At 38.5% G+C, this 27,089-nt stretch overlaps 2 protein-coding genes across 2 annotated transcripts in view; one reads left to right on the top strand and one right to left on the bottom strand.

Annotated features, from left to right (window-relative positions):
* Positions 1 to 27,089, top strand: part of LOC140153209 (transcription factor IIIB 90 kDa subunit-like) — a 119,610-nt gene that overhangs the window by 39,181 nt on the left and 53,340 nt on the right. Inside the window, exons 7-8 of the mRNA XM_072175892.1 lie at positions 17,927 to 18,076; positions 25,445 to 25,538. Of these exons, the coding sequence (XP_072031993.1) occupies positions 17,927 to 18,076; positions 25,445 to 25,538 (244 nt within the window). The remainder of the gene's footprint in view (positions 1 to 17,926; positions 18,077 to 25,444; positions 25,539 to 27,089) is intronic.
* LOC140153208 (BTB/POZ domain-containing protein 6-B-like) lies at positions 1,417 to 5,387 on the bottom strand. The gene is given in 3 exon segments (XM_072175891.1): positions 1,417 to 2,476; positions 4,219 to 4,378; positions 4,381 to 5,387. Coding segments are annotated over 3 exon segments (1,524 nt in total). The 5' UTR covers positions 4,712 to 5,387; the 3' UTR covers positions 1,417 to 1,443.

Here is a 27,089-nt window from a genome sequence, read left to right as displayed (position 1 = left end):
TCCATGCCCATACAACAGTTTTAAGTTATTTAACCTCAGATGACCCCTGGGTGACCCCTGATGACCCAAAAAAGCCTGTCCAAAAATTTGTCTCTAAATGTTGACTGTACCCACCAAGTTTCATGCCCATATGACAGTTTTAAGTTATTTGACCTCAGATGACCCCTGAGTGACCCCGGATGACCCCCAAAAGACTGTCCAAAAATTTGACTCTAAATGTTGACTGTACCCACCAAGTTTCATGCCCATACGACAGTTTTAAGTTATTTGACCCGGATGACCCCGAAATGACCCTCAAAAATTTGGTTCTAAATGTTTACAGTACCCACCAAGGTTCATGCCCATACAACGTTTTTGCTAATTTGACCTCAGATGACCCCTAGATGACCTTGGGTGACCTTGACCCACTAACCAAACCTACTGGAATTTGAAGACCGCCAATGACCATCCCTCCACCAAATTGTATCACTGTACATCCTATCAGTTCCGAGATATTGCACCCGCAATCTCGGACGGACGGACAGATGGACGGATGGACGGACAACCAGGAAACATAATACCTCCGGTGGAGGCATAAAAAGAAGTGGGCCAATTTTTCACCATTTTCTTCTAAGACAAAGCTTTTGAATTTAACAATGCAACAGAGCATATTGTTGTTGCATTCATTCATTCAGCCAATGAATTATGTACAATATGTTGTAATATCTATCTGTGTACACAAACCCATATGATTCTCTGAAATTATTCTACAAATTTACACTACATTGTACAGTGTACTAACATTTCACAATCTAAAGCACCATAAAACTGATCACTTGTGGTGTATTTCACATTAGGGAGCAACTGAGGAGGTACAATGTTGGATGTTTGTCTTATCTAATATTTTAACTACACAATGTATGTGGTCATAAAAGAGGTTCTTTTCATTTTTTTTTTTTTTTTCAGGCGTACACTGTAGCCCTTTTTGTTGTTGCAGTAGAATTGGGAAGACAACATAAGTTACAATAGGTTTATATCCATTTAAACATCTTATTGCTTCACATATCAATACCATCTTTACTGTACATTTGATGCAAACTGTCCAAATTAAATTATAATTACAATATTTTATTTCAAATGCTGTTAAACAGCCTTAAGCCTGTTTGTGCTTTTTATATTCACTGTTTTAAATAACTTCCATTCCATCAATCAAAAATCCTGTGATTTGTAATATTTGAAAGGGTGTAAAAAGATCATTAAAAATTGATTGACGTATCATCATGTACGGGCATGATGTACCGTATACAAAAATAATTGGAAAGTAGACAATTTTTCAGGGCAAAATTTAGAATCTTAATTAGTTCAGAAAAGTTCAGCTGTAAGTGATAATAATATTAGTATTGTTATAGAACTTGGTAGATTAAGTATTTTTTATAATGGAATGCTGCGATGATTTTATAAAAATCATGCATAAAATATAAGTTCTGGTATCTGCCCACCTTGTACACCTGTCCCATTGGTACTCTCAGGTGAACATTGAAACTGAAATGTGATACCACTGTTAGTGATTTCAGTCACACCTTCCTGACCGAAATAGCTTAGTTCACTACCACACAATACGACACTGGCTGTGTAGTACACACGTGGTTCAACTTGGACTGGATGACTGAACATTACTGGGAACGTGCTACTAGAACCATCAGAAAAGAACTTGGTTTGAGCGTCCCCAAGAACTTTGCCATTTCGCTTGAGCTCAATCTTCGCAGCATAATCAGCAGCTCCTGAACTAGACCCATAGAGCCCAAAGCCAGCAATGAAAACACGCCTATCAACAGCAAACTGAATACTGTCACAACGCCCTCGGTATCGCCACTGATTACTTCTATATGCTGACGATTGGAAACGATGTACTCTACAAGTCCGTAATCCTTTTCTGGGCGTTACAGAGAAGTCAAGTTTGGGTTTGTCATCTGCTGTGAAATAAAGAAAAACATCAGTTGTTTCATGGAGAGTTAGAATACCAGATGTGGCTACCGAGTTGGCAAACTCTTTGACAGGCATGGTAGGGACTCGAATCATATACAATGCCTTGCCAAGTACCGAGCGTTTCTTATCTGGAGTCGGAACAAGATCCCTCCGTGCACATTCAGCTTCGGCCCATTTCGATGCAGCCTGAAAAAGAACAAGTTCTTTAACATTCAGAGTCTCTCTCTTCAAGATGTTCTCAAGTGTTTTGTAATCAACATCAACAAAGCTGTCAGATGCAAGAGCCTCTTCTGCTTGGGCATCAATAACTTCCCAACATCGTTGCATCAGGTCTGGCTCTTCAAAAAGATGGCTTTGACTGAGCAGAACACATGCATTCCTTGCACTCAAGCTCCTCTCCAGAAAGTCCACACAGGAGCGAGCTAGATGTGGCACAATATACTTCTTGGCAGCATACAGTGTTGCAAGCACATTGTCTGGAGTTAGGTCTATTTCATCACAGTAGAGGTATCTGTTGTAAAAGAAACATGGAAAAAATGTAAAAAACATTGAATCACTGTAATAATTGTGCATTGAGAAATATCAATGGAAATATCTGTAATGAATGATCATATCGCTCATTCTACAAAATCCGGTGCCAATCCACTAAAAAAATTGAAAAAATAAAAGTTGTTCAAAAAGACCTGCTTTTTGTGTTTTTTAAAAGTAAATGTATCACTACTTTCAGATGTAAAAAATTGCCAACACCACTTGCATATTTTTCTTTCAGGAAGTCATATGTTTTTTAACACTAAAACTCAATGTAATGTGAGCTACGTTACCGACTATAAAATGGGCTGTTTTTACTCAATCCAAGGTCATAAAAAGCAAATTAAAGATCACTTGAGTGAAATGTAAAACAAATTTCACCATTTCATAGACGTTTTGAAGATGCGTAAATGAGTGTGTAACGTAGCTCACAGTAACGTAGTTCACTGGTTTTTAATGTTTTTAATGTGATTTGCGAACGTTAGAACGTTATGTCGTTTAATTCTAATATAAATGGGGTTCGACCACTGGTAGCTTTCACATATTATTAGGAAGTACATGTAAAACAAGTGCATACTATAGAATCCTGGTAACGTAGCTCACCAATCTTAACATGGTCGGTCGAAATTTCAATGTTTACAACATTTCTATGCCAAAAATGTTACAGCATCACGATTTTTACTGTGATTTTTAAAAACCTATGAGTGTTTCCTTTCAAAAACCGCAAATTACATTGATACCTCTGTTTTACTTCTTTCCAATAACGTGTGTTAAAAAGGGTAACGTAGCTCACAGCGCTGGCGTTTTGGTGGAAAGTGCAATTTATTTTAGAATTACACAAAGACATTTTAATCACTAAAAATAATGTTGATAAACAATATGATGGTGCGTTATCTAATTAAAAAACAACAAATATGTAAAGAAATCGCATTTATTCAAAGAAAATATTTAGGGTTAGATGTGACACTTGAGCTGTGGAAACGCATTTTTAGCGATTTTGAGCCTTTGCAAGGGTTAATCAGGCTGAAGAAAGCATTTAAAGTATGGAAAACTATATATGTCCGTGTAGATCTCGTTGAGTTCTACCAGAAAAACAACATATTTGATGCCCTAAATGCTCGACAAAGTTTTTGTGGACCAAAGAATGGAAAAAAGGCTATTGGCACCGGATTTTGTAGAATGAGCGATATCATCCTGCATGTAATTTCTTCCTGTTTCTTTTTCTATCAGTTTGCATCATATGTACATTTTGTACTCGTAATCTCAGGTGAAAAGTAGGCATATTTGGGCAGTGGAAGCCAAAGTAAACAGAAGCAGTCAAAATGAGAAAAGTTCAAATAAAGTACAAATGTAGTCACATATTTGGTGGTTGTACAATGTACAATGAAAGCTGAAGAGAATAACATCCGAATTGAGTGGTCAAACTGTAATATTAAAATACCGCTACCTGGTACCAATATTCTCTAATTAATGCCCCCTGCAATAAACTCCCTGGTGGTTTGTGTGATGAAAAGAACCCTTGATAAACGCCACCCTGACAAATTTTATTGAAATTTCTACGGCCAAAATTCAATACACTTCTTGTTCAGCCTACATGTATTGTAAGGTTAAGAACATGAACATTCTGAAACAATGAGGGTCAAGAAAATTGATAATGCCCCCCCCCCCCGGCTTTGCCACAACCCCAAGTTTGCCACCAAATTCTGTTTTCATCATTTTGTTTACCTTAAGAGTGTCAGAAATGCAGCTGGCTCAACATCAGGAATTACAATTTCTTCAGCATTCTCTGCCAGATCACCAAAGAACATTGCATAGAATACTGAACTTCCAGTAGCTAGGACATACTTATGGGCAGGTATCGTTGTAGCGCTGTTTTTGGGCCCACCAGAAAAGTCACATCACTCATTAGGTCATTATTGTACATAAGTGCATTTCGTTCTCGTACCGTCGCACCATGTGACTGCCAACCATGTTCTGTACTAAGTTGTGCAGGAACAACAGGGCTGCTTGGTTGAATAACTTCATGGAATGATTCTGACAAAAGCGGAATATTATTCACATGTGGAGTGTTTACCGCTGCTGCGGCAGCTGCCATATTTGTGCTAGAAATCGACTGTTTAATAATACGTTGTTGCTGGTCCACTTCCCTGTTGACAGGACCTCCGACTCCAATTCCATTTCCAACAATTGGGTTTTGTAAGTTTGTCTCAGTTTCCATTGTGAAATTCAGTTCGGTAAGCTTATTTTCCAGCTGCGATAGTAAAATAATATACTCAAATTATTGCTCAATTTTGATGTCTTATGAAATCCGTGATTGACCCTTACGTACAATTCAGAGTGATGGACCTGGTTGAACAGCTATTGTCATCACTGATTATTGTCAACAATGGTCAATAATCAATATTGGTTTATGTTATTGTTCTGAACTGAACTTGGACCGCGACCTTGTACACGTATAAATTCTCGATAAGATCCTACCTAGCCCCGGATCCAAACCAGGAATAAACGTCGATATTAGTGCAAATTTGGTTTATATTTAACACCGCAGTCAAAATGTTTGAATGAACAATATGTAGCTCCACCAAATGCGACCTGAAATATACACAGGAAATAATTATACGATGGAGAAATTCGCCGATGAAATCCGATACTAAAATCAAAACAACGACATTAAATTCGACAGTCGGAAAATCAGTCGACGATAGAAGTACAACGCATATTTACTGAAAACTTCGGCATGTAAGTAAGCCAAAATTGGTTGCTGAGATGACCCGATTGTTAAATATCACAGTCAAAGGCAAACAAGGCGAATTTAATCATCGGTTAAGTTAAAAACTCCGATAATTTTCCACTGAAATTTAGCCTTTTTGTCCGAAAGTCGGCGGCCATCTTTAACTCCCAGAATGCTTTGCGTCCTGTAGGAATGTTCTATTTATTGAACAGGTGAAATTTTTATCATAACTCCAATCACAGAATCTGAGAATCATGATCTTGTGGCAAATGAACCAAATAGAAATCTCGTATAGGTTCGGGTCCCGGGGGGGGCACTCAAAACATTTTTTGGTAGGGGTGTGCCACCGCCAGTTTCGAACTTGAGGTCTAAGGAACTGATCGGCCGGCCAAAAAGGAGGGTCTAGGGAACTGATCGGCCGGTCAAAAAGGGGGGTCTTGGGAACTGATTGACCGGCCAAAAGGGGGGTCTTGGGAACTGATCGGCCGCCAAAATCTGAAAAATCTCGGAAACTAAACCCGCAGGCCAAACCAGGTTTCAATGTTGTTGCGTTTTTGCCACAGATTTTTGAAGGAATCGATTTCACTTTGAATTGTGCATTAAATTATTAATCAGGAAAATCATTAATGCAAAATAGGTCTGGTTTGACCCATTACGATGGAAACCTCAACAAAGCAAAACAGCATTCAAATCAAAATTACTAGACCCTGTAGACCTACAATCTATGCTATTAGCCTACTGATAATTATAGCAGCATTACAAAAGCCTACCATAAAAACAAACCCACAAGAATTATTTTTTTCAGTGCCGAAAAGAAAAAAATTTAGACTACATTGAACTGCCATGCTTATACATGAGATGATTGAGTGAAGTGTGCAGAATTTGACAGCCATTCCACTCCCGATTTCACTAGACCAGTAGATCGTAAATTACCTTTTAATTCATTGTTTATGGAGAGCTGCAAGGATGTGTACATAATTATTTAAGGTACTTTTCAATGGGGAAGAAATTAATGGAAAATTCCCTTTGAAGTTTTTGGGCTCGCAAAAGTAGCTTTTGGGTCTGCTTTTGGGCTTGAAATAGTAGGACAGAAAACACGCCTCTCAAGATGCCGATGAGAGCGGAAATCGATCATCTGAGGGTCTATGGAACGGCTAGAAAAATTTTGGGGCTTCAGAGCGGGCAAACAATGAATTCAGAGGGTCTAAGGAACGGCCAGTGGCTCTGAAAAAGGGGGTCAATGCCTTGGCACATACCCGTGATAGCTGGGAATGGGAGTGCCCCCGGGGTTGGTGGGCGGTGGGTGGGTAGGAGTGATGAGGGTATGAGAAGGGCAAGGGGGTTGGGTTAGGGTTGGAACCTGGGATGGGGTAGGGGCAGGGTGTGATGATGAGGGTAGGCAGGGAGGGTACCGTATACCGGTAGGTTATTGTTCAGTGAGGTGTGGGATATGCTTGGGGAAGGGTTAAGGGTAAGGGTGTGGTGGAAGGTTTGACCAGGTTGTGTAAGGTTAGGGATGGGTGGGTATAGGCGTGTTAGGGTAGAGATGGATGGGTCAAAGGGTTGGTATATGGCGAGGGGTAGGAGAAGGGCAAGGGGGCAGGGTTGGAACCTGGGATAGGGTAGACCCTGGGTAAGGGGCATGGTGTGATGATGAGGGTAGGTTATTGTTCAGTGAGGTGTGGGATGCATGGGGAGGGGGAGGGTTAAGGGTAAGGGTGTGGTTGAAGGTTTGAGGTTGTGTAAGGTTAGGGATGTGTGGGTAGGGCATATTATAGGTGTGTTAGGGTAGAGATGGGTGGGTCAAAGGGTTGGTATATATTGCGAGGGGTTGGGTTGGGGTGCAGTAGAAGGTCAAGAGGTGGATTGGTAGGGTAGGTGTGTGGTTAGGGTTTGGTATTGAAGTTATGGATGGGAAAGGAGTGTTGGGGGTAGCGGAGGTAGGGAGGGGAGAGTTATGGGGGGGGTACTGGTGGGGTAGGTTAGAGAGGGAGGATAGGGGTGAAGTTGAGGATTGATGACATGAGTAGGGTTGGGTGGGGTAGGGGTGTGGTGGGAGGGAAGGTATAGGGGTTGGATATGAGGGGTAAGTATGAGTATGGGTCACGTTCGGTATTGGTGGGGTAAGGGGGTTAGGATATGAGTAGGGTGGGTCGATTTGAGTGTTGGGTGGGATGGGACAGGGTGTGGAGAGGTTTGGTGGGTGGGTTGGGGTGTGATGGGAGGTTTGAGGGATGGGGGGGTACGGATAAGAATTAAGTTGGGGATGGGTAGGGTAAGGGGTAGGAGTGTTGGGGGGGATAGAATGATAGTAGAGTGGGGTAAGGGTTGGGTGGGTACAGGCAGGGTTGGGGTAGGGTGGGTGTGGTGGAAGAGTAGGGTTATGTGGAGTACATGTTGGGATTTAAGGGATGGGTTGTGGTTTAAGGGCTCAGGTTGGAGTAAAGGTTTAATGGTATCACTTGTGATTTAAGGGCATGAGACAGGGTTCAAGAGTAGGTCCTATAGGTTGGGGTTTAAAGAAACATGTTGGGGTTTAAGGGTAGGGTTGGGGTTTAAGGTTAGGTTGGGGTTTAAGGGCAGGGTTGGGGTTTAGGGTATGGGTTGGGGTTTAAGGGTAGGGTTGGGGGTTAAGGTATGGGTTGGGGTTTAAGGGTAGGATTTGGGTTTAAGGGTTTGGGGTTTAAGGGTAGGGTTGGGGGTTAAGTGTATGGGTTGGGTTTTAAGGGTATGGGTTGGGGTTTATGGTTAGGGTTTGGGTTTAAGGGTATGGGTTGGGGTTGGGGTTGGGGTTTAAGGGTATGGGTTGGGGTTTAAGGTATAGATTAGGGTTTAAGTGTAGGGTTGGGGTTTAAGGGTAGGGTTGGGGTTTAAGGGTATGGTTTGGGGTTTAAGGTATAGGTTAGGGTTTAAGGGTAGGGTTGGGGTTTAAGGTTAGGGTTGGGTTTAAGGGTATGGGTTTGGGTTTAAGGGTATGGGTTGGGGTTTAAGGGTATGGGTTGGGGTTTAAGGTATAGGGGGGTTACGGTTTAAAGGTAGGGTTGGGGTTTAAGGGTAGGGTTGGGGTTTAAGTGTATGGGTTGGGGTTTAAGGGTTTGGGGTTTAAGGGTAGGGTTGGGGGTTAAGTGTATGGGTTGGGGTTTAAGGGTATGGGTTGGGGTTTATGGTTAGGGTTTGGGTTTAAGGGTATGGGTTGGGGTTGGGGTTTAAGGGTATGGGTTGGGGTTTAAGGTATAGATTAGGGTTTAAGGGTAGGGTTGGGGTTTAAGGGTAGGGTTGGGGTTTAAGGGTATGGTTTGGGGTTTAAGGTATAGGTTAGGGTTTAAGGGTAGGGTTGGGGTTTAAGGTTAGGGTTGGGTTTAAGGGTATGGGTTTGGGTTTAAGGGTATGGGTTGGGGTTTAAGGGTATGGGTTGGGGTTTAAGGGTAGGGTTGGGGTTTAAAGGGGTTGGGGTTTAAGGGTAGGGTTGGGGTTTAAGGGTATGGTTGGGGTTTAAGGTACAGGTTAGGGTTTAAGGTGGGGTTGGGGTTGGGGTTTAAGGGTAGGGTTGGGGTTTAAGGGTATGGTTGGGATTTAAGGTATAGGTTAGGGTTTAAGGGTAGGGTTGGGGTTTAAGGGTAGGGTTGGGGTTTAAGGGTATGGTTGGGGTTTAAGGTATAGGTTAGGGTTTAAGGTGTAGGGTTGGGGTTTAGGGGTAGGGTTGGGGTTTAAGGGTATGGGTTGGGGTTTAAGGTATAGGTTAGGGTTTAAGGGTAGGGTTGGGGTTTAAGGGTATGGTTGGGGTTTAAGGTATAGGTTAGGGTTTAAGGGTAGGGGTAGGGTTGGGGTTTAAGGGTATGGGTTGGGGTTTAAGGTATAGGTTAGGGTTTAAAGGTAGGGTTGGGGTTTAAGGGTAGGGTTGGGGTTTAAGGGTATGGTTGGGGTTTAAGGGTAGGGTTGGGATTTAAGGGTATGGTTTGGGGTTTAAGGTATAGGTTAGGGTTTAAGGGTAGGGTTGGGGTTTAGGGGTAGGGTTGGGGTTTAAGGGTAGGGTTGGGTTTAAGGTATAGGTTAGGGTTTAAGGGTAGGGTTGGGGTTTAAGGGTAGGGTTGGGTTTAAGGGTAGGGTTGAGGTTTAATTGTAGGGTTGGGGTTTAAGGGGAGGGTTGGGGTTTAATTGTAGGGTTGGGGTTTAAGGTTGGGGTTTAAGGGTATAGGTTGGGGTTTAATTAAGGGTAGGGTTGGGGTTTAAGGGTAGGGTTGGGGTTTAAAGGTATGGGTTGGGGTTTGAATATTACAGGTACATGTTGGGTTGATGTTTAAGGGTACGGTGTAGGTTTAAAGGTACATATTGGGTTTTAAGGGAAATTTATTTATAAATTTTATGGGAATTTAATTGTATGAGTTGGGATACATGTTGGGTTTTAAGTCCACTGGTTGAGGGTCAGGTTTATTATGTGTTGGGATTTAAGGGCACATGTTTGGAGTTTTACGGATTGTGGTTTTTGGTTATGGGGGTTTATCGGTACGAGTTGGGGTTTAATGGTATGAGTTGGGGTTTAAAGGTATGAGTTGAGGTTTAAAGGTATATGTTGGTGGTTTAAGATTTCAGGTTAGGTTTGGGGTTTAAGGGTATGTGATGAGGTTTACTGGTAAGGGTAGGGTTTAAGAATATGGGTTGGAGTTTTAAGAGTACATGTTGGGGTTGGGTGGTAAGGGTGTGGTTTGGGGTTTGTTAAAGTTTAAGGGTATAGGTTGGTGATTAACGGAACAGGTTCAGGTTTACGGATATATGTTGGTGTTAAAGGGTATGGGTGGTTTAAGGTTACAAGTTGGAGTTTAAGAGTTAGTTTAAGGTAAGGGAACTGGTTGGGGTTTACGGGTATGTGTTGGGATTTAGAGGTTTGTGTTGGGGTTTGAGGGTACGGTTTGTGATTTGATGTAGATGTGGCACAAGATGAAAGCAAATTGCAACTAGACATGTGGTATAAAGACCATATACACTGTTGTGCTGTTTTTGTGACCCTTTGACACAAAATACCAAACACAGATAACATTTGACCCCATATCAGTGAACATAACTGAGACAAAGGCTATTGTCCGTTCATATGTGCAAGTGGCGTCACTCTGCCAAGTTATTTTTGCCAGAAGAGGCATTTTGAAGATATTTCGTCTTAGACTAGAAGTGACTCCTTATGACCTTTGACCCTAAATGGGTAAATACCCCATAGAGCTCCATAGACACTGGCTAATGTTAATGCATGTTTGCAAGTGCATCATTGTGCTATTGGGAGAAGCAGCATTTCGAGCTGAAAATCATATTGAATTCTAAGGCACCTGTATGTCCTTTCACCAATGAGAACATTGTGTTCATGGTGACCAAGTATGATATAAAATTGGATCTATTGAGCCCATATTTATTGGTCGAGCTATGAGCTTTAAAACATTGGACGAGACGTAGTCGAGTCCAATATTTTAAAACTCATAGCGAGACAAATAAATATTGGGCGTAAAGCATCCAATTTTATCATTATTATGTGTTGGATCCAATATTATCACAACTTGGATCCATCAAAACATAATAATGATAAAAACAGGTCAAAGTATGTCAGAGCTAGGTCAAGTTTTCTGATTGACAGAAGAAAAAAGAAAGAAAGAAAGAAAGAGAGAAAGAAGAAATTGGAAAAAACAATAGATAATTGTCGACAACGACTGTCTCAAAATCAGTAAGATTCAAAACAGCTGTAGCAAACGGCTGTATAAAAAAAAGAAATTTTAAAGAAAAAAAGAGACAATTCGTCAGCTGTATTCCATAGTGGCATATCGTGGGGCACCGGAAATAAACAACTTTTCAAGGAAATCAGCTTTGAAGAAATGCCAATATAAAACCAAGTTGTGTAAATCGGACATCTATACTGGTAGTCTGTGCCTCTGTCTTTGCCTCTGTGACTCTGTCTGTCTGTCCGGCGATTTTCTCAGAGACTAGGGGTCGCACATTCCTCAAACTTGGTGGGTGGGTGCATCTGAACCCCAGACAGAACAAGTTTGTTTCGGTTAGTGGGCCAAGGTCATTCAGGGGTCATCTGAGGTCAAATTAGTAAAAACTGTCGTATGGGCATGAAACTTGGTGGGTACAGTCAACTTTTAGAGTCACATTTTTGGAAGGTCATTTTGGGGTCATCCGGGGTCACCCAGGGGTCATCTGAGGTCAAATTAGTAAAAAATGTTGTATGCGCAGAAAACTTGGTGGGTACAGTCAACTTTTAATGTCAATTTTTGGAAGGTCATTTTGGGGTCACCCAGGGGTCATCTGAGGTCATATTAGTAAAAAATGTTGCATGGGCATAAAACTTGGTGGGTACAGTCAACTTTTAGAGTCAATTTTTTGGAAGGTCATTTTGGATCATCCGGGGTCACCCAGGGGTCATCTGAGGTCAAATAACTAAAAACTCTCATATGGGCATGAAACTTGATGGGTACAGTCAACATTTACAGCCAAATTTTTGGAAGGTCATTTCGAGGTCACAAGGGGTCATCTGAGGTCAAATTAATAAAAACTATCCTTTGGGCATAAAACTTGGCGAGTAAAGTCGCCATCAGCCAGGTAATCGCGACAGCCGAGAACCGCCAAATACGGGTAACCGCCTAGTCCTACTATAATTCACAGGAATTTGTCATTTTGTCTGTCTGTCCGCCTATTTTCTCAGAGACTAGGGGTCGCACAATCCTCAAACTTGATCCCACACTGAGAAGTTTGTATTGGTTAGTGGGTCAAGGTCATCATGGCCATCTGAGGTCATCCAGGGGTCATCTGAGGTCAAAGTACCACAAACTGTCGTATGGGCATGAAACTTGGTGAGTACAGTCAACATTTAGAGCCAAATTTTTGGAAGGTCATTTCAGGGTCACCTGGGGTCATCTGAGGTCAAATTAGTCAAAACTGTCGGATGAGCATGAAATTTGACGGGTACAGTCACCATTTAGAGCCAAATTTTGGGACGGTTATTTTGGGGTCACCAGGAGCCATCTGAAGTCAAATTGTCATGAAACGTGGTGGGTACAGTCAACATTTAGAGCCAAATTTTCGAAGGTCATTTTGGGGTCACCATGGGTCATCTGAGGTCAAATTAATAAAACCTTTCATATGGGCATGAAACTTGGTGGGTACAGTCAACATTTAGAGCCAAATTTTTGGACGGTCATTTTGGGGTCACCAGGCCTGCCAGGGGTCATCTGAGGTCAAATTAGTATAAACTGTTGTATGGGCATGAAACTTGGTATGTACAGTCACAATTTAGAGCCAAATTTTGGGGTCATTTCGAGGTCATCTGAGGTCAAATTAGTATAAACTGTGATATTTCATTAATTGCAACAGCCAGGTAATCGCGACAGCCAAGAACCGCCAAATATGGGTGACCGCCAAGTTGAAATCATGATTGTTGTTGAGACTTACACATGAAAGGGGCATATTGTAATCCACAGCCTCATCCCCCCACTTTTTTAAAAACAGGTTGAGATTTTTATACCAAAAAAAAATTACCATCAGAAACCTGGGTAAATAATATTTGTGTGCTAAAAGTTCGTGTAGATTTATTTGTTTGACAAAAATATTGTCAAATTTATATTCTTAACGGAACAAAATTAGAACATGGTAGTCTGTGCAGCCTATGTAATGGGCCAGGCCAAAATTCGGAGGCCCCCAAACGCACCGTGAGGAAGGCATGTGCACTCAAGTGGCAAGGTTTTGGTTTAGATAAAAGATCGACAGTGTCGGTGGGAGCATCACAATTTAGAGGGAAACCAGCATAGATTTTACTAGGACATTTGTGCGCGAAAAAATTTCAAATTTAGACTATTGTAGCCCAAATTGAAGCTGAATTTTGTTAGATAACAGGCCAGTGCGCGCGAAGCGCACACAAATTTGCAATTTTGTACCCTATTTTGGCCCAAAACATGGTGTTTTTCGGCTAAAATGGAAGATGCACAGGGCAATTTTGGGGCCCTGGTCCCTGGCCCATCTGGCCCAATGAGAAATACGGCCCTGGTAATACACATTGTGCTTCACTTGCAAACACAGAATTGGAATCAACTGAAATTTTAAGAATAACCGTTTTTCATGGATATCTACTGAAACATACCATTTAATTTAGCGATGCTAGATCATGAAATACTCCTTTAACAGGCAATGACCACTTGCTCAGCACCCTTGCAAGGATGACAGGATGACCAGACCTAATGACTGCAAATATGTCATCAAAATTCCGGTGTTTCTCTCCAAATTGACTTGTAATTTCTGTCCTCTCATTTTTTGATTATATGCTTAGGTAACCACAACATACTAAAACTAGAGCTGCTGTGGCTGAAGAGCCATGAATATCATGTGTGGTGGCTTCTGAATTTGATAACCTTTGACCTCAACCATTATAAACTATTTATTACTTTCAATTAAGTAGTTTTCTTGACCAATTATGGTAACCAAAGTTGATAATTTGTCCTGAGACCTCTGACCACGTTTGGTCATCATAGCATGTAATTTTAGATTAGGGGTGACATTTAGATGATTTTAACAAAATTACCCCTAATAACCACTACCTGAGTGCAGTGGTGCAACTGTTATGAAGCTTGGGTCAGCTGTTCTTATGGCCAAGTTTGGTGATCATGGCATGTAATTTAGAGTAGAAGTAGTATTTTAAAGATTTTCACAAAATGACCCCTAGTATAGTACATATCGTTTTAAAATGTGGGCTTGACAAAAGAATTAGAAGAAGCAGAAGCTTTGGTAACTCAACAGTATATCCGTCAACTTAAAAGTTGCCTCATACAGCAACCATCCGAGGAAAGTAACACAAAAATGAGAAATGCGCTGAGGCAACCACAACACATTTACAAGCATCCAAGGAAAAAAACACAAACATGAGAAATGTGCTAATAACCATCTAAGGAAAGTAACACAAACATGAGAAATGTTCTGGGGTAACCACAACATATTAAAACAGCCATCCAAGGAAAAAAACACAAACATGAGAAATGTGCTGAGGTAACCACAACACATTAAAACAACCATCCAAAGGAAAAAGACACAAACATGAGAAAAACCAGAAATTGACATTATTATAAACAAAGAATGTTTGTATATAGATCATCAGGATGTTGCCCGTATTAATTAGGATTAGGATAATATGAATACCTACTAGAAAGTAAACCACCAAATCATTTTTATGTAACTCAAATGAGTTTCGGCTAAAAGCAAAGGCTTTTGCAGCTATTTTTGGTTCTTCTGAGAGCTAATGATTAAAGTGACTCTGTGGTATGGCTCAAATTACTATGCATTACTATGAACTGAACAGTCAACATATTAAGAAAATGGCCCTAAATAGGGTTGGAAACTTGTGAACAGGCTGAAAACGATCATTCAATGATCATATTTTGGCAAGAAGATCTACATGTATAATAATGATGAATCAAAGTGATACCATTTGGAGTTAATCATATAATGCCAATTTATTTGAAGATATGCAAGGTTTTGTTGTTTATTTTTGCCTGATTTTTTACGTGTTGGTTAACTTGGTTTTATATCTGCCCATTCTGTGCCATCGTGATTTTGCCATTACTCATGTTAAAACTGGTTTCACTTTAAAGAGGAAGCTCCACCAAAGCAGTTCTTCTGAGGTGAACCAAACCTGCCTGGTTATCAAATTAATCAGTGACAATGTTATCTCTGAATTTGACAGGTGCTAATTGATGTTTTAATGTCATTGCATCAATTAGCACCTGTCAAAATCAGAGATAACCTTGTCACTGATTAATTTGATAACCAGGCAGGTTTGGTTAACCTCAGAAGAACTGCTCTGGTGGGGCTTCCTCTTTAAGTTAAAAAAAAATGAGGTAAATAGGTGTACAAATCCACATACCTGAATACTGACAGGTTAACAAAAAACATCAAAACACTTTACAACATGAGGAGTAGTACAATTTTGTTACCTAGATATTTGATGGCCTCATGATGGTCAAGTTTGATGAATCCTCATGGTCAAGTTCAGCTATGGTCATTGGGCTAAATACTTGACTTTGCTAGGTGGTGTTCACTGCTTATGACAATATACAAATTTCTTTTACAATAATAAATGGCAATGGTGTGTCTAGACACACTCCTTAAGGTAGAATTGACCACTTCAACACAAGAGCTTAGCCACTGACCAGTCCACCCATCATAAACTTGATGATGGTCAAGTTTGATGAATCCTCATGGTCAAGTTCTGCCATGGTCATTGGGTAAATACTTGAATTGACTTGGTGGTGTTCCTAACTGCCTAACAAGAGCGTAGCCACTGACCAGTCCACCCATCATAAACTTGATGATGATGGTCAAGTTTGATGAATCCTCATGGTCAAGTTCTGCCATGGTCATTGGGCTAAATACTTGACTTGGCTAGGTGGTGTTCACTGCTTATGACATACAAATACCCATACATGTATTCGCTGTCATAGTGCTTGTTAGTAACCATTGGTTACTGGTTCAAGCCCCAGCCTGGGCTCATAAACCTGTTCCGAATTATGCTATGCCATAGGATTTGTGTTGTGGTCATTTCGATCAGTGGTTCGTAACAAAGAAAGCGTGAGCCAGTTGACCTAGCAATGTTCATAATTATTCTAACATGCACTACTCCAGCAAATATACATTATGTATACGTTGCAAATGCTTGTACACAAGACTGAATTGTTTATTCCTGCTTCAGAAACTAATTTTGCGGCCCAATTTCACTTCGAACAACACTAAAATATTAAGAAGAAACATTCTTAATTACAATTTGACCAAACAATGAATTTTTTTCGGATTCTTGGTTCACAAACACCGGCGAAATCTCATAATGTGTGCGGGTGACGGGAAACAGGAAATCGAGTTTAAAGGGCCTTAGGCAGAGGTTTTGCAGATTTACATGAGATTTAAGAGCATCTGCTACAGTGTTTTCTTTGCGCTTAAAAGTGGTTTTTTTTATCCCTTCAGCTACCAACTTTACGCCCTCAAATGCTCTTTACATATACGTTAAATATTTAAACATCATAAAAGGGTAAGAAAAATAGATATGGTTTTTTACCCCTTCAGCAAAAAGCTTATAGAAAACCCTGATCTGCTACCTCCATGGTCAGTGAAACTAACCACATTTCTAGGTGGTGTTGGTAACTACAGGAATGTTGTTATAGTTGATACTTTTTACAAGAATTTGTCTATTTTAAGGGAAATGTCCAGAAACTTGTCCAGGGTAGTTGCAATGGCTAGCAATACCTTAACATAGCATTCACGTAATTGTCACACAGGTGGCATGTAACAGGAAAGAGTTTTGTATTTCAGAATATTAGTACATTCTTTCATCTAAATTTTGCGACAATCTAGTTGCTGTGGGAAAGGAACATTCATGTCACAACATGACAACAATTTGATACTTTGTTGCTGTTTGCATGGATTCCCAGGGATGTACGCATCAATACTATACTTCATTCAAGTCGTAGTAGGTGAAAATTATTTGGTTTTTGTTACAACGTACATCAATTTATTCCCTTCACTTACTGAAAACGGTTGGTGCCCCTATGAATGATCTAGCACTTCACGTAAATGCTGTGCCAACTGTGTGTACCATTCTATATCAATCCATGATGTTATGAACCAAGTATAAGTGTGTTTTTTCTGTCCCATTTTCTTATGGGATGCCAGCTAAGATTCAGAACTTGGAAATAGTTTAGTAGGGGTATTTTCTTAATATTAATAGAATGATTATGTTTCAATGTTTCAGAGTTAGTTTTAATACAGGACATATACCAAAATGTATTCCTGCATAGAATTGATATGTATACGATGACGAAGTGATGTAATAAATCGGATTAACTACCATACCAATAGGCGAAAACAATTTTGAATATATCACGCTGCACTACAAACAGGTTGCACTCATTACCTGTGGATGTCTGCAATCATAGTATTGAATACAATGCCGTTCTTTTCAAGATATTAATCTTACAGGTGCAAGTGATCAGCATGATATGGTTCAATGCAGAGGTACCGTGTGAACGTAGTGCAGCTGGTATAATCAAAATTGTTTTCACCTATTGCTATGGTAGTTTATCTGATTATTACATCACTTCGCCAGCGTATACAACATACTATTGTGTCACCGGAGACGGCGGAGAGTGATGTCACAGTCCTATTAGGCCCCAAGCGTGGAGTGACTATTTAAACAAACAATAATTAGATTTATTTTTATCCCCCTTAATTGTAAAGATCGATCAACTTCAAATTTGGTATGGGGATTAGATATGGTGGCATGATGTGCTGTATAGTTTTGTGTCATCTTATTTGCATATTTATGAATATTAATAGCTTATTTGCATATTTTGTCTACATTTTCATTAATCCACTCTGCAGCTTAAACGCAATAACCGATCAACTTCTAACATGGTATTGTGATAGTCTATGTGCTGTATAGTTTTGTGTCATGTTATTTGCATATATATGAATATTAATAAGCTTATTTGCATATTGCATATTCTTTGTATTTACAAACCTTTATTAACACACCTTTGTGTGGGGGCCACCTTAATTGCAAACCTCAAAATTGAGTTTTTCATGAGTAAAAAGAGTCCAAGTTGGGGACAATTTATTTGTTATTTTGTAAGAAAGGTTAACAATTTAAAGTTTTATTAAAAGTGAATTGTGTTTTACTCATTTCAGATCCGTGTCTTTACATTCAACGATTTGCTCACAAGTTGGATTTCACAGAGAAAACTCATGAAGTTTCCATGACGGCACTAAGACTGGTATCGAGGATGAAGAGAGATTGGATGCACATGGGAAGACGACCATCAGGATTATGTGGGGCAGGTATGTGTTACAGTAATTGATACATCTGATTAGGGTTCCCAGAACATAATATATTACTTCCTATGGCAAAAGGTGTTGATGATTTACAAAAACACATTTTTGACTTTTGAGAGCACTAACTTAATTTCCTCTCAAATGTTCCTCCGGATATTGGTGTGTAGTTCAAACTTCCTCAGGAGATTGATGTGTAGCTCAAACTTACTCAAACAATTTATGTGTAGCTCAAACTTCCTCAGGAGATTGATGTGTAGCTCAAACTTCCTCAGGAGATTGATGTGTAGCTCAAACTTCCTCAGGAGATTGACGTGTAGCTCAAACTTCCTCAGGAGATTGACGTGTAGCTCAAACGTCCTCAAGAGATTGATGTGTAGCTCAAACTTCCTCAGGAGATTGATGTGTAGCTCAAACTTACTCAGGATATTGGTGTGTAGCTCAAACTTCTTCTGGATATTGATGTGTAGCTCAAACTTCCTCAGGATATTGGTGTGTAGTTCAAACTTCCTCAGGAGATTGATGTGTAGTTCAAACTTCTTCAGGAGATTGATGTGTAGCTGAAACTTACTCAGGATATTGATGTGTAGTTCAAACTTCCTCAGTATATTGATGTGTAGCTCAAACTTCCTCAGGATATTGGTGTGTAGTTCAAACTTCCTCAGGAGATTGATGTGTAGCTGAAACTTACTCAGGATATTGATGTGTAGCTGAAACTTACTCAGGAGATTGATGCGTAGTTCAAACATCCTCAGGATATTGGTGTGTAGTTCAAACTTCCTCAGGAGATTGATGTGTAGCTGAAACTTACTCAGGATATTGATGTGTAGTTCAAACTTACTCAGGATATTGGTGTGTAGCTCAAACTTCTTCTGGATATTGATGTGTAGCTCAAACTTCCTCAGTATATTGATGTGTAGCTCAAACTTCCTCAGGATATTGGTGTGTAGTTCAAACTTCCTCAGGAGATTGATGTGTAGCTGAAACTTACTCAGGATATTGATGTGTAGTTCAAACTTCCTCAGTATATTGATGTGTAGCTCAAACTTCCTCAGGAGATTGATGCGTAGTTCAAACTTCTTCTGGATATTGATGTGTAGCTCAAACATCCTCAAGAGATTTATGTGTAGCTCAAACTTCCTCAGGATATTAGTGTGTAGTTCAAACTTCCTCAGGAGATTGATGTGTAGCTGAAACTTACTCAGGATATTGATGTGTAGCTGAAACTTACTCAGGAGATTGATGCGTAGTTCAAACATCCTCAGGATATTGGTGTGTAGTTCAAACTTCCTCAGGAGATTGATGTGTAGCTGAAACTTACTCAGGATATTGATGTGTAGTTCAAACTTACTCAGGATATTGGTGTGTAGCTCAAACTTCTTCTGGATATTGATGTGTAGCTCAAACTTACTCAGGATATTGATGTGTAGCTCAAACTTACTCAGGATATTGATGTGTAGCTCAAACTTCCTCAGGAGATTGATGTGTAGCTCAAACTTCCTCAGGAGATTGACGTGTAGCTCAAACTTCCTCAGGAGATTGAGGAGTAGCTCAAAAACGTCATCAGGAGGTTGATGTGTAGCTCAAACTTCCTCAGGGGATTGATGTGTGATTAATTGCTACAGCTTCAGAGGTTTCTTAAAATCATTGTAAATATTGTTAGAATGACTCTTATGACATCAGGTTTTAGCCAAAAATTATTATTGGCCTCATTTGGTCAATAATTTTTTTTAAATGAAGGCAATGTCCAACAAATTAGATTTCTGAATTGTAGTGTCTGGATGACAGAAAGACACATAAAAGCCTTATTTTGGATTTGTTGTTGCAGTTTTTGTGTATGATTTTCTCCAATTCCATGACTAATTTCCTTTCCAAAAATGAATACTTTTAATCTTCATGAATAATTATAAGTTAGGCAAAAAAAAACATGTTTGTTTCCTGTAGCAGGTCTAAAAAGTCAAATGCGAAATATGAGCAATTAAAGTTTTCCAAAACAACAGGAAACAAAAGGAAATATTTCCTTTGTTTGGCTATATCTCTAAATCAATATTTCTGAGTCCCAACTGATTTAGCTTGATCGCATCGCATATGATAATTTGTACAAAGCTGTCAATTGTGCCACCATCTATCTGTAAATATTTCAAACAGGGAAGGTAACCCCACATTCAATCAATATTGAAACAGCCACCTTGAAACACATTGTTCAATTGATTTCTTAGACATAGCCATATAATATTGCAGTTACTAGAGACTAAATGCGAGCAAGATATTGCTCTTAAACGACATTGAAGAGTTCTCTTCATTTTAACACATTCACTGCTAGATACGAGCAATGTAGGGAATGGTAATGTGTGTTGAGTATGTGGTTCAAGTGCACTTTAACCCTAACCCAATCCATGGTGGTCTGGTTATCGGAAGGGAAAGAAGAAATGAAAAACTAGAGTCAATAGAATCTGGGTACACAGCGAATAGCTATCTGGCAACCATATTTTGACCTTTTGACCCCAAAGTAAACATTGACCTTGAGGTCATAAATATTTTTAACATGTTTAGAATGTTGTAAGAATCGTTCCTGTTGAATTTGAGCTCGATTGGACCAATTTTAACATTTGACCTTTGACGTATGACCCCTATAACTTGACCCCCTGGGTCAAAAATGTCATTAAATGCATTTTTCTCATGTTTAGAGTGTCACAATGGTTATTACTATCGAGTTTGAGCCCAATCCAAGCATGTCGCTGATTTAACCTTTGACCTCTATAACGTGTCACGGATGGGGTCAACTGTATTTGTTTTGTGTTTAGGATGTCACAAGGACATTACACAGACCTTACACAAATTTTTGCAAATTCGCTGTGTAAGGAGAAAAGATTAACAAAGAAGTCACTTGGTAACCCCAGAATTAGAACCTCTGACCCCTCGCATGCCACGCAGAAGATAACCGACTTGTAGCCACAGGGGTTACGCTGGCCCAGTCAGCGATTCCCTGGGTGACTTAGGCTCATTGCATCATGGCATCACATGAAAAGCATTCATGCACAGTGCTTTTCGTAGTGAACTTTAGTGAGTTTCAGTCAGGTTAGGGTTAAATCAAGTAAGTTTACATACATACAGCAACGTTAACAAAAGCCTTTTTTTTTTTAATCTAAAGCATTTAAATTGTATGTAACAAACTTACGGGATATAAAAGTTTGTACCCCTGGTTTTTACTTTCTGGTATCAGCTGGAAATTGAATACATATAATAGGCCTAAATATTTACAGCATTGTCGGCAATATTTACATGCATGTGTTCGAAGTGAATCATTTTTCTGATCCAAAAGTCATTTACAGTCTTCTGTAAGAGCAACACATTTGATTCATTACTATTAGGTATGTCACAGTGGCTGCACAATAATTCTGCTACACTGTGCATGCAAGCATACCAGTGAATTGAAAAGGGCGCGCTTCAAATTTGGCCAATTTTAGAAAACATCCATGTCATTAAATGAATTTCTTCATATGCTTCATTTATCCAAATTGTTTAAATTTTTAATATATGGTGTGTGAAGCCTTTCCGAGGCTAACATCGGGTCCTCAAAAATTAAAAATTGTTTTGTTTAAGAGCTACTGACTGTTTTTATGGATTTTTGAAGATCGCTCATAAATCAGTAAATATAGGCCTATTGAAGTAAAGGAAGTACCACCATTTAGCTGAAATACTAATCTTTCTTAGCATGTAAATTAATTCCGTCGACAACAAATGAAACACTTCCCTAAAACCAGTTGAAGCAAAACATTAATCAATGATATTTTTAGGGAGTAATTTTCCAAACCACAATAGCACTAAGCCATTGTGTGTGTCCAAGGCCATACTATTTTTTTTTATGCGGTACAGTAAAATGGCTATTGCTTTTACTGATTGTCCTCCCATGTTAATCCAGATGACAAAATGTTAATTTAAAGTCTCATTGCAACTGAATTTTAATTTGTACTTTTCTGACTTGGCTTTGAGTAATGGTGACACATACCATGTTTACAGTAAAAATTAAAATTATATTCCAGACACCGTCAAAATGTCAAACTTTTTATTTTTTTGTATTGTTTTTAAATAATTAACTGCAGTTCATTTATTCAACCTCATAACAGGATCATACTTTAAAAATTTATGATGAATGAACAGACGTTCATTAAATATTGAAAAAAAACCCTAAAATTACTCATGCCTAATTTGCATAATAAAATCATAAATACATAATTAGCTGCAATTACCTAATTTGCATAATTAATTACTTTTTGTGTATTTTTTGTTATCAATTGAAAGAACTTTGCATACATATGTGTGCAAAAAAACCCGCACCTTTATATCATGTACGGTTTTCTATTGGCATCAATTTTGCATATTAATTAAGCTGAACTTAGTCATTTTTGAGATTTAATTTGTCTGCAGATTGGCGAAATTGCTAAAATAGTATATTTGGTTAATTTATTATAATTATTCAATGACAGATTTTTTAATTTTGTTTTCTGTAACGAAGTCAGGAAAGATAGGCATTTAACATGTGATATTTATATTAACGCTGCTTTTTCAAGCAAGCGTCCAAATATACCTTCAAAATCTCGAAATGTGCCAATTTTGTCATTACAGCCATTTGTGGCAGGATTTCATTCCATCTACGAGCATCTTTAAATTGACACTACGTCACAAAGCATTGACCGATTTCAATTCTGTTTTTTGATTTTTGATGCTTTAATAAAGCTCAATAATGTAGGAACATTAAATAACGTGTTTCTGCTGCGATTATTTTTGAGGTGATATGCCTATTACTATGCTGCAGGGATGCAAGTTTCCTGCTTTTGCCGGAATTCCTGCTTTCATGAAGTCCAAATTCCCGCACTTTTCTTTATTTTCAGCCCATTTTGGAGGCTTTTGGTCCAGATTCACACACTTTTCAGGCTTTTCTCTTCAGGTCAGCTTGCACCACTGATGCTGAAAAGGCAATTAATTAAAATTCCTGAAGGATACCGCCCACTCCGGGTATTCAATACACATGTGAATATCAAAAGTGTACAATATTCCAAAAGATAGCCTAGAATAATATCTTGAAAGGGATTTCACTTACTTTCAGACACAATTCTATGGTATTTATTTTAAATCTCAATTTACCAGATATATTCCACATGCTGCATTACAGAATTATTGAATAACGGGAGACAAAACTATTTGAAGATACTAGCTATTAAGCCTACCACAAAGTGCTACAAAGTCTCTTTATATTTATGCTGTGGTTTTCTAAGTGAATCTCAAAGACATAAGTACCATTTAGAAGAACCACTTACACCCAGTCTGTTGCATATATGCAAGACGGAGAGCAGTAGAGGTAGTTCAGAATTAACCGCAGGTTATACAAATGGTCTAGAATATCACCAGACGCCATAAGTTAGTGGATGCACACGCCTACTTGAGACAAGATAGCGGTGATTTACACATTTGACATTTCACAGGCTGGATATTTGGGACAATTTAGCATGCAACATGACCTTGGAAGTAAAAAAGTAGAGCTTCAAGGTGAATGTTAATACAGGAATCCTTGACTTGGAAATGGCTAAAGATCAACAAAAGGTCAACGGTCATAGATATCATCGTTGGCGTAGTTGTAACACCTGCGATATTGACCATAAGTGGTTTTATTTTGGCACTCGATAAACATCGCATTAATTTGATGAAATGAAATTGTATCATCTGCTATCTTGTCTGCACCTAAGCCTGGACTGGACAGCTCATTTGCATAAATATGAGGAAGGCTTGATGGTCAAGTATGGTGTGAGGCGCCATATTTCTTTAGGGTTCTGGTCTTATGATTGAATTGATTTCCTCAACCTCATTTCATAATTGATTTCTTTTGACAATGACCTATATAGTAAAATTCAGGAAGTGCATTTGATATAAAATCATATGCCTAATTTTAAAATCCAATGCCTATTTCCTGTTCCAGAAAAATACAGCACTAATTTTTTGGAATTAAAAAAATATTATCCTATTTTGCCAAATGAAACATAGCTAAATCATATCCTTTAGTCGGTTCTAACTGGCAATAAAAGTTTTTTTTTGCAATTTGCAATTTGAGGGGAAATGGGCCAAAAACATGCAATTTTGCCTGTTTTTTGCAATTGTAGTCACAAAATTCTAAGACTTGGCACAAGTCTAAACATTCAAAATTTTGAGTTTAGGCTAAGAGCAGAGAGAGAGTTGACTCATAATTTTCAAATTTAATGTTATTTTTGATAATTTTTTATTAAAAAGATTAGAAAATGTGTTTAACAAAATTTAGAATGCAGAACTTAAAATTAGTCATTGGGCTTGATTGTCACAACATATGAAAAAATGCAGTAAAAATGCATGTTTTTTGCCCCTATTTCCCAAAATTGACCAAATAATAAAATTTGTCTTTCATTGACAGTTAGAACTAATAAAAGGATTAGGATTTAGCTATGTTTCATTTGACAAAACAGGGTAATAGTTTTTTAATCCAAACAAATTGGAACTGTATTTTTCTGGAATAGGGAGTATTATGTGTCTCTCCCCCTCCACAACTCAAACTGGTATTGCTTCTCAACATAGCTGTTGCCATTACAGATTGTTTAACTTAAGGGGTGGGGTATGAGCGTTTGGGTAGTATTTTTGTGGGACATGAGAGCACATCAGACATATCAGTGCATTCTGAATCGAAGAATGTCATTCTGATATCAAATAATTTTGATTTTTTGAAATTAGCGATATAATACATATTTTTATGGCAAATGATTAAAATTGATGTTTTTGATATTTAACAGTCCTCGAAGTAAAATTTATAAATCTAATGATGTGTACTTAAATTGTATGTAGCTGGGATGAAAAGCCGACGATCAATTGAAAATTTTGACCTTTCGTATTGAAGATATGGATTTTTTCCCCCCAAACACCAACAAAATTGAGGTCTTTTGGGGGGAAAAATGTATATCTTCAAAATGAAACGTCAAAATTTTCAATTGATCGTCGGCTTTTCATCCCAGCTACATACACTTTAAGTACATATCATTAGGTTTATAAAGTTTACTTCGATGACTGTTATAAAATTTAGAAAATATCAATTTTAATAATTTGCCATAAAATTTGTATTACATCGCTAATTTCAAAAAATCAAAAATTTGATATCAGAAGGACATTCTCAGATTCAGAATGCAATTCGATATGTCTGGTGTACTCTCAGCTCCCACAAAAAATATGTGAAAACATTGATAAGCGTTAATATCAGATCCCTTAATTCAATTTACCACAACAGTCATATTTTGCAACATCCCGTGATCTAAGGTGAAATTGGACAACTTACAAATAACTTTGTTCTTTTGTTCTTTTCAGCTCTGCTTGTTGCTGCACGTTTGCATAATTTTAGTAGGACCCAAAAAGATGTTATCCGGGTTGTTAAAGTGTGTGATGCTACACTCAGGAAAAGGTGAGTAACAATAACATACACACAAAATAGATCATAAAAAATAGTCAGAAATAAAAACGAATTTGCTTATATAGAGGCATTTGACATTATTAAGAAAAAACTGGCAACCACTCTATGTGCTATTCCATTTCAAATCCACACTACCCCTGTGGGAGAAATTGGAAATATCTTCCACAGGAGTATGAATTTCAAATGGAATGTGCACATTAGGCAGCTCCATTTGAAACTCGCCCTCCCTGTGTGGTAGATTCATGTTGAATCTTTCTCAGAGGGTGTATGAAATTCAAATGGAGCTGCCTAATGTGTTCATTCCATCTGAAATTTATACTCCCCTGTGGAAGATATTTCCAAAATCTTCCACAGGGTTAGAAATGAATTTGAAATGGACTAGTTAATTTGAGGATGTTGGGTTTGAATATTTTGTCCACCACCCATCACTCTACTGAATTAGTGTTAGGTCTGGAATTTACTAATTGGTGTCATTATAGGTTGAATGCTATCAATCTTGGTTTGGTTTATAGACATTATGGGTGAAAAAATAGATGGGAGAAGAAGAATAATGGCTGTGCAGGGAGCTACTTGGCAATTTCAATGCAATACCTGAAAGGTTTGTCAACTTTACTCCTCAAGGTTGTAAAATGCATTTAATGAACTGAAATGGCCAATACAATTTATACACACATTACACTGGGTCGATGTGTTTGCCATGATTCCGTAGATTGTAAAAAACATTGAGGCCCATAGTGCAATTTGCTTAACCAACCAATGAGATGGCAGTACTTCAACCAGCCAATCAGAACTCTGCTTCTGATAAGCTTACATACCCTTATAAGGTACCTTGCTGATAATAATAATACTGATTAAAAAAAATTTCAGGGGCTCTATATACACCAATTCATGTGATGAAATGTGTTGCACTGGCACACATAGCTTGAAAACTTGTTTACTTCTTGTATATGAAGAGGGGAAAGAGGGTTTTCTTACTACTAAACTAGTTCTGGAAATTTCTATACCAAGACAGGGAAATCTCAACTCATTCAAATACATCAACAAAGCAGCAAGTTTTTTCGGAAGAGAAATTTGAGTCTTAGCCCCACAGCATTTTCTCTTTCTAAGCTTTCATTGCAGTAAAAAGCTAGTCGGATTAAATTTCACCAGTGCCTGGTTTTCTGATTCTATTAAGAGCAGATGCTGGAATGTCACATAAATGTTTTCATGTTTTATGTGCTGACATGTCTTTATGTAGAACTAGATCATCTATGGATATATCTGTGCTCACTGAGTCAGCTGCTTGGGTGAGGAAGAACATTGACTGATAAAATAGTGGTGTTATTTTCCAACCGGACACTTTTAGTTGGTTCCATGTTTTCAATTTTATGAGGCTACTGTAAAATATGCTGTAATAATGTAATTATGTTAGGCTTCCTATATATTTTCTACTGTACTGATCCTGTGCTTATTTTCTTTCAAATACATTAATATTTTTGTCAATTTTATGAGATTTGGGTGGTGCCGAGTGGGAGGATGAAATGAATGGTAATGAGATAGCGA

This window comes from Amphiura filiformis, chromosome 5 (assembly GCF_039555335.1).
Source record: "Amphiura filiformis chromosome 5, Afil_fr2py, whole genome shotgun sequence".
Taxonomy (NCBI): domain Eukaryota; kingdom Metazoa; phylum Echinodermata; class Ophiuroidea; order Amphilepidida; family Amphiuridae; genus Amphiura; species Amphiura filiformis.
This window is presented reverse-complemented; position numbering and strand designations above follow the sequence as displayed.